This window comes from Dromiciops gliroides, chromosome 2, assembly GCF_019393635.1.
Source record: "Dromiciops gliroides isolate mDroGli1 chromosome 2, mDroGli1.pri, whole genome shotgun sequence".
NCBI classification, from domain to species: domain Eukaryota; kingdom Metazoa; phylum Chordata; class Mammalia; order Microbiotheria; family Microbiotheriidae; genus Dromiciops; species Dromiciops gliroides.
In genome coordinates, this window is record NC_057862.1 from 8,068,097 (window position 1) to 8,079,815 (window position 11,719).

At 45.1% G+C, this 11,719-nt stretch overlaps 1 protein-coding gene across 1 annotated transcript; it reads right to left on the reverse strand.

The window, feature by feature from the left end:
- Positions 1-4,594: 4,594 nt before the first annotated feature.
- On the reverse strand, positions 4,595-7,278 carry FOXI2 (forkhead box I2). The gene is made up of 2 exons (XM_043980685.1): positions 6,678-7,278; positions 4,595-5,139 (listed from the first exon to the last, which is right to left on the reverse strand). The coding sequence occupies exons 1-2, from the start codon at positions 7,276-7,278 to the stop codon at positions 4,595-4,597; spliced, it is 1,146 nt and encodes a 381-aa protein (XP_043836620.1).
- Positions 7,279-11,719: the final 4,441 nt, after the last annotated feature.

Here is an 11,719-nt window from a genome sequence, read left to right on the forward strand (position 1 = left end):
GCACAAAAGGAGCAAGCATTTCTGAGGTGTTTGCATTCGCTTGTTTAGGTTTGGGACCTATTTCTTCCTTCACGGAGGCACTTTCTTCTGGGCATTGAGGCTGGGCTCATGGATCTGGGGACTCTTAGCAGAAGCATCATTGCATTTTCTCCTTTCTGCTCTTCTAACTGATCACTGGCATCTCAGGTGCAATGGCTGAAAGAGGACATGAGGAGAGCCATCCCTCCTAATCAAATCCTCCTGGGCGGTGACTCCCAATACAGCCAGAACGTGTGAAAGTGTTGAGCACCTGAGCACTCTTCTCCCCACCTTTGTTTCTGCCCTTAGTGTGCCAATCCCAAGCAGTTTCTGGCATGTAGACAGTGATTAGGAAATGCTTGCTGAGTGTATGAGGTAGTTCAGGGCACCATTCTCTGTTAAAATCAGCCCATCAGGTCAGAAAGCGGAAACCCATTCATGCTTTGCTGCAAATTTTACTGTTTGGATCTGTGGTCCTGAATGTATATTTTTCATAGAATTGGAGATTTAAATAGGGGCAAGACCTTGGAGCTTGTCTAATTCAACCCTCTTATTTTACTGATGAAGAGACTGAGGCACACAATGATGTGAGGATCAAATGAGATAATATGTGGAAAGCTCTTTGCAAATCTTTAAAAAATCTGATGTGATTATTGCTTAACAATAATAGCTGGTATTTACACAATAACACTTTAAGGGCTGCAAATCATGTTAATACATTTTTTGAGTATTTAAACTATTCTGAAGTAACTTGCACAAGGTGACTAAAGCTGAGCTAGCATTCCTCTGACCTCCAGCTCACAGTCTCATCCCATTGGTCCATGTTGCTTCCACCATAAAACCCTTGCAGACATTTTTTTTTTAATTCAGTTATTTGAATCATGGCCAACTCTTTGTGACCCCTTTCAAGGTTTTCTTGGCAAAGATACCATTATTATAGTTCCTGTTCTTCCTGTGTGGCTTTTTTTTTGGGGGGGGGGGCAGGGCAATGAAGGTTAAGTGACTTGCCCAGGGTCACACAGCTAGTAAATGTCAAGTGTCTGAGGCTAAATTTGAACTCAGGTCCTCCTGAATCCGGGACTGGTGTTTTTTCTACTGTACCACCTAGCTGCTCCTTTGGCAAAGATACTGAAGTGCTTTGTCATTTCCTTCTCCAGCTCATTTTATATATGAGGAGACTGAGGCAAACAGGGTTAAGTGACTTGCCCAGAGTCACATGGCTATTAAGTTTCCGAGGCTGGATTTGAATCCAAGCCTTTCTGACTCCAGACCTAGCTGCCCCACTTCAGATATTAACTAAGGCAAATAAAACTAATAAAAACCCTGAAGAAACGGACTTTATTTTAATATTTTTAAAAATATATTTTTTAAAGCAGGTGGCCCAGTGTCTACAGTGCTAGGCTTGGGAGTAGGGAAAGCATGAGTTTGAATCTTACCTCATGTTAGCTGCATGATCCTTGGCAAGGATGAGAGAGCTTAGAAGGTGCTTTGTACATTTTAAAGCCTGTAGAAATGGCAGCTATTATTAATAGTAATAGACCTTCCCCTCCCCCATGGCATATACTTTATCCACATGAAGCTCTGACACGCCCAGGAACCTAGGAAATGGATATTATTTCATTTTGTCAAAGCTAAGGAAAATGCTTCTGAACTTGTTTGCTTCCTTCCCTCGCACACCTCCACACTGCGCTGGAGGCTCCAGGATGAATCTTTCTCTTTTCTGAAGTCTTTTCATTTAAAAGGTCACATATGAGGAGCCAGATTTATAGGCAGTGACATTGATTGGGTGGCCTTTTTTAACCTTTCATCCAATTAAAAAGGAGGAAGAAAAGCTCATTCGTTGACAAGTTAAGGGTTTCCTGGCTGTTCTGTCATCATTTTCCCCACAGTGAACACAAGAGCTGATACTGGGATGACAGTTCTCCGGATTGTGTACATAAGACAAAAAGGAAGATGCCAAAGAAGGGAAGAGGGGAAAAAACCCACCACCATACCACATTACAGCAAAAGGGAAAGGAGTTCAGTGAATGCCTGGGGATGGTGCCCAACCTCGTCCTGATCTCTGGTCCTCCTCACTCCCCCCTAAATCTTCCAGAAATCTTAATTGGAGACCTCCTTGTGAAGCAGCTCAATGAACATAACAATGAGGCCAAGCCAGGGTTGTTTGCTGGACAGCTCCACGGGGAGGGTAGAGGGAGTGTAGGCTGGAAGGACTGAACGTGGCTCTTCCCAACCCCGGGGTGGGATTAAGCTGGTGCCTTCAGTAGGGATTCTAAATCTCCCCCCTTTCACTCTCAAGCCTTAGAAAAAGGGAAGCCACTTCCTGACCCGTGAAGGCCTCCCCTCCCATCAGTGCTCTGGCTGTGAATCTTAACTTTCCAAGCCCTACCCCTTGGACACTTTTCTGGGGACCAAGAGGACTCAACTTCTAGCCTACCCCAACATCCACAGACTCACATGTGCATACATTCTTGTCACACACAAACACATGCACACACAGATACATACACACACGCACACACTCGTTTCTCTATTCTATAGGAAATCACAGAGCTCTCTATTTCCACCAGGGTAGAGAAATGAGGTTAGCTGATGGGGGTCCAGGCCGACTAGGGGAGGGGGGGCAATCTTCTATCTGTTCCTTCCCCCTCCACTAGGAAGCTTGAGCTGTGTTCCACGGGGTCACAAAAGATATCAAAGGGGAACGTGGGAAACTGGTCATTAGAAAGACCTTGGTAAGAATCTGGATCTCTGTGGTAGCTTCCCTGAGACCCAAATTCATCCTGTGGGTTCCTGTTTACAGTGGGAATGGTGAAGACCAGAATTTGTCATTTATAACATAGCCATCCAGAGAAGGTTCCACACAGGAGCCAAAGCAGACAAAAATGGCTTGGAGGAGAGGTCATCTGAAATCAGGAGAGGTAGGGAGGGTTTGTCTGTGGGTCAGACACAGCACTGGGGCAGTGAAAGACAGAAGGAAGGAGAGATGAATGAGTTCAAAGTCTCTCCATTTTAAATTGGGTTGGGTGGAGGGAGAGTTAAAAAGATATAGAGAAAAGGCACACAGGGAGACAGATGATCAGAGAAAGAAAAACTGGAATAAAGACTGATTAAGATATGCAACTGGACAAGTAGAAGGAAACAGATCAAGAAAAAGAAAGATGCATAGACAGTAAGATAGAGGAGACAAGGTAGATAAAGAGGACATTGAGGAAAAAAAGAGGGAAGTTTCTTCAGTTCAGGTGTCAGGAGCCACTGAGAAATCAAGCACCTCTGAACATGACCCCTTGGAAAAAGGCAGGCTTCTGAGAAGCGCTGGGATTCCTCCCTGCTAGAGATCTCAGGAAAGTGATGAGAAGATCCTCCATTAATACAGAACCTGGTCATTGAGACACTTCTCTTAGAGCTGGACCTTTGGAGATGAGTGGACAAGCTCACACCGTGGATCATTGAGGCACTGCTGCAGCAGGATTCAAACCCAAGGCATTCTCTACAGACCACTGCACATTTCTAAGGAGTTCAGTAAAGAGGGTTGGAAGGTTGAAAAGAAAACACAGGAGCCCAAATGGTGGAAATGCAAACCAACTCTATTTCATTTTAAAGGGAAGAAATCACCACAGTGCCAACCCACCCCCTTCTATAGAACTGGTGTCTGGGAATCCTGAACCTTCACTGGATGCCAAAATCAGAAAAGGTTCACAGGATGGGGAAGGAACAATGACCTCAAATACCATTTCCCTCATGCTGGAAGTTGTTTGTCCTTCATTCCTGAAGAGGACTGTGCTATTGGGGTTATGCCATGACTTGCACTGAATTGAATTTAAGTGAAGCAGGACTGTGCAAAGTCACCAACCTCACTCTCTCCTCCAGAGCCATCTGGGTCCAGTGGCAAGATAGACATCAGGATGACTGGAGATGGCCCTGATGTTCAAGGCTATTAGGATTAGGTGACTTGCCCAGGGTCACCACAGCTATTAAGTGTCTAAGTCTAGATTTGAATTCAGGTCCTCCCAGCTTCAGGGCCAGTGCTCTATCCACTGCACCACCTAGCTGCATTCTCATGCTGGAAAAGAGGACATTGAAGCCCACAAATAGGCAGAGCCTGCTTCACTCATAGAGCCCAAAGGATGCCATTTTCTAGGCAGTGGGGGGTGGGGTGGGGGTTAGGGAGGTTTGGAATAATCCCTTAAGGCCAATATTCACAGCTAGGTCACAAAGTAAATAGAGCACTGGGCCTAAAGTTGGGAAGATCAAATCCCGCCAAAGACATTTACTACTGGTGTAACCCTGGGAAAAGTCACTTCTTTCTTTCTCAGTTTTTTCATTTATAAAATGAGGATAAAAGGCCATACCCCTACCTATTGTTGTGATAACCAAATGAGGTATGTGTAAAGTGCTTAGCACAATGCCTGGCACATAGCAAACACTGAATAAATGCTCCTTGTCTCCCTTTCTCCAGGCTTCTCCGAAAGCTACACCAGCCAGACAGCAAGAGTAAAGGCTTTTGAAAGAACCAGGGCCTAATTTAAGAACAGAAAACAGTTTGGTGAGGACTGAATTTCTCTCATCCTTCACTCTAAACCTCCATCCCTTCTTTGCCATAGATCAAGTTGTTGACATGGAAGTTATGAAAGCTAGTGGCATGACCATTCATGGGTTGGGACTGAGCCTGGGGACCAAGTTGCATGCCATACCCCATGGTAGAGCAAGCTGGGTAGGAGCTGAGGCCAGAGCTCACCTGCCTCCCCAGTGCTAAGTCTCCCACGGGTGCCCCTCCTGCTCCTGGAAGGTGCCTGGGGAACACTCCACAAGCATTAGCCAGGGGCCCCATGGTGGAAGCAAAGTCAGAGAAGCAGGGACTGGGCTCTTTAGCTAGCAGGGAGGGTTTAGAATCGAGCCCAGAGCTGGGCGAGGTGAGCAGCTCTGGGGAGGTGGAGTCAGTGAGGCCGGGGTTCTCTGCTGGGCTTTGGAGGGTCCCAGAGCTACTGTCTTCAGACTTAGAGAAAGCTCCCAGTGTCCCTGTCCCATTGGGGTCCCCTCGTCTTTTCCTCTTTCTCCGGAAGTTTCCATGATCAAACATTTTCTCACAGTTTGGGTCCAAGGTCCAGTAATTTCCTTTCCCTGCAGGAGAACAGTAGATTGTTTTGTTTTGTTTTGTTTTTAAGAAAAATTGATTGTGCAGACCCTTTGATCCAGCAATCCCAAAGACAATCTAAAAAAGAGAAAAAAGACCGATCTGCACAAAAGTATTTCTAGCTGCTCTTTTTGTGTTGGCTAAGAATTGGAAATCAAGGGAATGCCATCCATTGGGGAATGGCTAAATAAGCTGTGGTATATGACAAAGATGGAATATTATTTATTATGTTGTAAGAAATGACAAGCAAAATGATTTCAGAAAGTCCTGGAAAGACTTGTATGAACTGATGTATAGAAGTGAGCAGAACCAGAAAATTTTGCACAGTGACAGCCATAGTGTGTGATGATGAACTGTGAACAACTTAACTGTTCTCAGCACTACAATGATTCAAGACAATCCCAAAGGACTAATGATGAAACAGACGATCCACATCCAAAGAAAGAACTGCTATTGATTGCATACAAAGTGAAGCAGGCTATTTTCACTTTCTTTCATTTTTTTCTTTTATCCAAGTTTTCTTGTACAAATGACTAATATGGTGATGTTTTACATAATTGCACATGCATAATCTATCTGATTGCTCACTGCCTTAAGGAAGGAGAAAAGGGAGGGAGGGATAAAATTTGGAACTCAAAACTTTAAAAATGTTTATAATTATTCTTGAAAAAAGAAAAAATAAAGAATTCACAACCACCTTCCTTGCAAATTAGCCTAATGTAGAGTAGGCAGAGCCTTGGACTTGGACTTAAAAAGACCCGAGTTCAGAACTTTGCACTGATAATAGTCGTGTGAGCCCGGGCAACTCACTTCTCTCTGAGCTTCATTTTCTTATTTTACAATTGAGAATAATAATGTTTGTTTTATTGGAGGTATTAATCTGCCTTACAGGATTTTGTGAGACTTAAATGACAGAACTTCTGTAAAGTGTAAAGTGTTATGTTAAAGCCAGTAACATTGTGTAGGGCTCGCAGTCTCCTTTGGAAAGATGACAGCCCTCTTCCATACCCCCCCCCCCAACCTATGGTACATGCAGGTGACCTTTTGGAGTAGGATGGAACATGGCCCTTGCCTACAACCCATCAGACAGGTATGTGTGCTTCACCTTCTGCTCGAAGGGCTCTAGCAAGAAGGGGAACACCCCACTTCCCAAGGCAGCCCGGGCCCCGAAAAGGGGTGGGGGGGTGTCTATTTCAGCAAAGCAAAGCAAAGCAAACCAATTTCACTCCTCATTTCCTAGATGCGACCAAAGGTCCAGAGAAGCGAAGGGACTTGATTAGAGTTGGGAGAGACTTCCCAGGCCACCTAGCCCATTTTACAAATGAGGACACCTAGGTGTAGGATGGTCAAGGGACTTGGCCACGATACCTGAGCAGGGTATTCCCTTTGGGTCTTGAGGGCACCTGCAGAACTTTTCAGAAGCCCCGGTTCTGTAGGACAAACCCAGCCAGAGATGGACTTCTGGAGGTGGGGAGGGGTTGGGGGGGGCAGCCCCTAGTCTACCAGAAGGCCAGAGACAGCATACCTGGATCATCTTCGTGGCGGGGCACCTTCTTGAAGCAGTCGTTGAGTGAGAGGTTGTGGCGGATGGAGTTCTGCCAGCCGGCCTTGCTCTTCTTGTAGAAGGGGAAGGTGCCCTCCACGTATTGATAGATCTGGCTCAGAGTCAGCTTCTTGTCCGGGGCGTTCTCGATGGCCATGGCGATCAGCGCCGAGTACGAGTACGGTGGCCGCATGACCTTCAGGAGCTCCTGCTGGCTGGACAGCGAGAGCCAGGTGAGCTCGGCGGCGGACGCCCCGAAGCCGGGCGAGGTGGGCAGGAAGGGCCGCTGGCCAGGGCCGCCGTAGCCGGCCAGGTACGAGGGCTGGCCGAGGGCCGGCGGTGCGTTGAGCCACAGGTAGGGGTGGGCCCCCGGCCCGCCGTAGTCAGGGAGCCCGAAGCCGGCCGAGGAGGGAGCCGAGGGGGCTCTCGAAGGGCCGTGAGGGGGCTGGGGGAGCCCGGGTTGGGGGAGGAAGTTCAGCTGGTCCCCGTAGACGGCCACGTCCAACAGCTCGTGGGCAGTGGGGGCATGCTGCTGGCTCGAGGAGCCCGGCGGGCTGGCTGACGGCTGCCCCGGAACTTTCATGACGGTCCCATGGAGCCCTGTCCTGCTCCAACTCCTGGTCGCGACCCTGGGGTGTCGGGATCACCCAGAGGAGCCGAGAGCAGGCCAGAGGGGATCGACTGCTGAGAGGATAGCAGCGATCTCTGTCCCCGGACTGAGCACCCGGAGCAGTGGCTGTAGGGAACTACGGTAGGGCAGACACGGTTCCGGCCAGCCCAGCCCAGCCCAGCCCAGCCCACCTAAGTCCTCAAATTCCTTTCCTCCCCTTCCTCTTCTTCCTCCGCCCACCCGGCACATTAATCTCCGACCTCCTCCCACCCTTCCCAATGCTTGGTTCACTAACCCTCCTCTTCAGTCCCCATCCCTGCCCGAGAAAGATCCCACTTCTCAGTCCAGGCACCCCACTTTCCGGGAGAAGCACCTCTGGTCTCTCCTGCCTGGTGAGCCTCGATCCCTCCCCTTTCTTCAGACAAATTCTCCTCCTGCTCTCCCTACTCCTGACCCTCCGCACCCCTCCCTTAGCTTTCCTGTCTCTCTCCTAGCCTTCCTTTCACCCTTGACTCGGATTAAAGAACGTGAACGTGAACGTGAGCGCTGCAAAGGACTTTAGAGAGGAGGCAGAAAAGGCCCTTTGCAGGGGCAGGTCAAGTCCCCTGGCCTTGGAGCCAGAAAGAAGCTCTGGCACTCCGGTTCCTAATGTGGCCTGAGGGAGTTATAACAAGAGAAGAGCTTTGCGGAGGGACCTCCCAAAAGGATCTGAGCCAGGGTTGGGGAGGAGGACTCCGCTTCACTGGGGGTCTCCAAGAAGAGGCTGGATGGCCACAGGTCACCCAGAGCGGATTCTTGGGCCAGTAAGAATGAACCTCAGGTCCCTCCTGACTCTAGGAGCCTCCACTGCTCATTTGTGAAGAGAGCTATAATGCCTGCTCAGGCATTTGTGGGGAAAACTGATCTAAAAAGGTCCCTTTGAAAGAGGAAACAGGTGCTCATTGTCCCCCACTCTGGGAACTGGGCTCAGAGAGGGCAAGTGGATTGTCCACAAGTGAGTAGCCCAAGTTGGGATTGACATCCTGATTTTGGCATACACAGGTCTCCAATCATCTGATATCCAGCCTTCCCCTTTCTGAAGCCTGCCCTCTGCCCTCTCTTAACCCTAGCACCTTCCCACCAAAGCCTAGGGAAACAGGTCCCCACAGCCTGGTGCAGGGCAGAAAAATTTGTTCCAGTTTCTTATTATGCACTCAAGTCTTTTCCAATTCTGACTCATTTGGTGAGATTCATCCCCATGGTGTAATCTAGATTCCTAGAGGACCACCAATGGGAGTCAGTCAACAAACTTGTATCAAGCACCTACTATGTGCCAGCCACTATGCTAAGCAACGGGGACACAGAGACAAAATACTTTCCAGGAGCTCACAATCTAATAGGGAAGACAATTTGACACAACTTACAAACAAGTAACATATAGGATTAAGAGGAAATAATCAAAAGAGGGAAGGTACTAGCATCAAGGATGATTGAGAAAAGCTTCCTGTAGGAAGTCAGACTTTAGCTGGGACATGAAGGAAGTCAGGAGTCAGATAAAGGAGGGAGAGACTTCCAGGAATGACAGTCAGTGAAAATGAGTGTCTTCTTCAAGGAACATCAAGGTGGCTAGAATCACTGCATCAACAAAGTAAAAGGGGGGTGGGGGCAGGCGATAAAAGGCTTTGAATGATAAACACGGTTTTTTACTTTATCCTGGAGATCACAGGGAACTTATTGAGTAGGGGGTGACTTGGTCAGATGTGTTCTTTAGGGAAATTATTTTGAAAGCTGAGTGGAAGACAAACTGAAGTGGAGAGGGACAGCCTTGCAGCAAGCAGAGGAACAGTCAGGCTATTGACATAGTCCAGGCATTGGCAAAGAATCAGAAATCGAGGGAATGCTCACGCATTGGGAAATGGCTGAACAAGCCGCAGTCTATGAATGTCATGAATGCTATTGAACTGTAAGAAACGATGAGCGGGCGGATTTTAGAGAAACCTGGAAGGGCTTACATGAACTGATGTGGAGTGAGAGGAGCAGAACCAGGAGAACATTGTGCACAGTAACAGCAACATGATGTGATCATCAGTGTGATAAACTTGGCTCTTCTCAGCAGTCCAATGATCCAAAACAATTCCAAAGAACTCATGATAGAAAATGTTCTCCACATCCAGAAAAAAAGAACTGGATTCTGAATGCAGATTGAACCATACTGTTTCTACTTTTTGGCTGTTTTTTTTTTCTTTTTTGAGGTTTTCCCCTTGTGTTCTGATTCTTCTTTCACAATATGACTAATGCAGAAATGTTTAATGTGATTGTACATATATAACCTTTATCAGATTGTTTTCCATCTTGGGGAGGGGGGAGGGAAGGAAGGATGGGAGAAAAAATTGGAACTAAAAATCCTATGAAAACAAATGTTGAAAACTATCTTTACATGTAACTGGAAAATAATAAAACACTTTTATGATAAAAAAGCTCTGAGATTCTATGATTTTATATGTGGAACTCATAAGATGGTCTTAATTATTATATTATTACACAGACAACAAAGAAATGTTTGATTTAATGAATATGTAGGATATCTTTTTTTGATTATTAGTTTTTAATAAAATGAACTGCTATTGTCCTTGGGTGAAAGACAACTAACATTAACAATCATTAAAAAAAAAGAGAGAGAGAGAAGAAAGAAATAGCCCAGGTATGAGGAGATGAGGGCCTGCAACAAGGTTGGTGGCAGTATCAGAGAAGGGCCCATATTTGAGAGAGGTTACAAACAAAAAGTTAGCAAACCTTGGCAACAGATTGGATATGGGGGGCGGGGGGCAGGGAAGAGAGAGCAAGATGTTGAGACTGAGAGAATAGAGGTACCCTTAACTACTGTCAATAGGGAAAAATAGGGAAGCTTGGAAGCAAGAGGTTTTTTGGAGAGAAAGATAATGAGGTTTGGACATGTGTTGAAGATGCCTACTGGACATACAGTTTGAGGTGTTTACTAGTCAGCTGTTGGAGACTGGAAGTTAGCAGAAAGTTTTAGACTAGATAAATAGATTTGAGAATTAAAAGTATAGGTCTAATAATTGAATCATGGGAGCTAATGAGATCACCAAGAGAAATAGTATAGAGGGAAAGGAGAAGAGGATTTGGGAAAAAGTCCTGAGGGGCACCCATGGTTGGTGGGCCTTAGCTGAATGAAGATCCAGCTAAGGAAAACTGGAAAGCAATATGGCAGAAATTGGGCACAGACCAATATCTTCCAGCATTTTCCAAGATAAAGAAAAAAATGGGTACATGACCTAGATAAAAAGAGAGCTTTTACAAGAAAATTAGAACATGGAACATATTACTTATCAGACTTATAGATAGGTAAACAATTTATGAATAAACAGTATGTAATAGCAGAATGATGTATAAAATGCATAATTTTGATTACATTAATTTAAAAGTTTTTGTACAAATAAAACAAATGTAGTCAAAATTAGAAGGAAAGCAGAAAATTGGGGGGACGTTTTATAGATGGTTTTTCAGATAAAGATCTTATGTCTCAAATATATAAAGAACTTTGTAAAATCTATAAGAATATGAATCATTCCCTACCTCATAAGTGGTCAAGAGATATGAACAGGCACTTTTCCAATGAAGAAATCAAAACAATTTATAGTCATGAAAAAAAGCTCTAAATCATTATTGATTAGAAAAATGCAATTTAAAACAACCTTGAGATATCTTTTTATACCTATGAGATTGGCTAAAATGATTGAAGTGGGAAGAGATGAATGTTAGAGGGCTGTGGAAAAATTGGGACTTCACTGTTGGTGGAATTGTGAGCTGATACAGTCATTTTGGAGAACAATCTGCAATTATGCCTGAAGAGTTAGTAAACTACTTACACGCTTTGATCTATCAATACTATTACTAGGTCTTTCCCCAAAGATGATTAGGGGAAAAGCAAAGAATCTATATGTTCTAAAATGTTTATAGCAGCTCTCTTTGCAATGGCAAACAACTGGAAATTGTGGGGCTGCTCATCAATTGGGGAGTCACTGAACAGATTGTGGTATATGTTTGTGATGGAATACTACTATGCCAGAAGAAATGATGAGCTCATTGATTATAGAAAAACATAGATAGACTTGTACAAAATAATGAACAATGAAATGAACAGAACCAAGAGAACATTGTATACAGTAACAACAATATTGTTTTAAGAACAACTTTGAGTGACTAAGTCATTTTGACCATTATAGATACCAAAATTAACTACAAAGGACATATGAAGGAAGACACTATCTGTACCTAAAGAAAAAACTGATAAATAGAAGTATATATGGAATTGTTTTACATAGATATACATATGGGTGGGGGAGGGGGAGAAAAAAGGGGGGAGGAAGACATTTACATGATCATTTTATTATATATTTAAAATGAATAACAA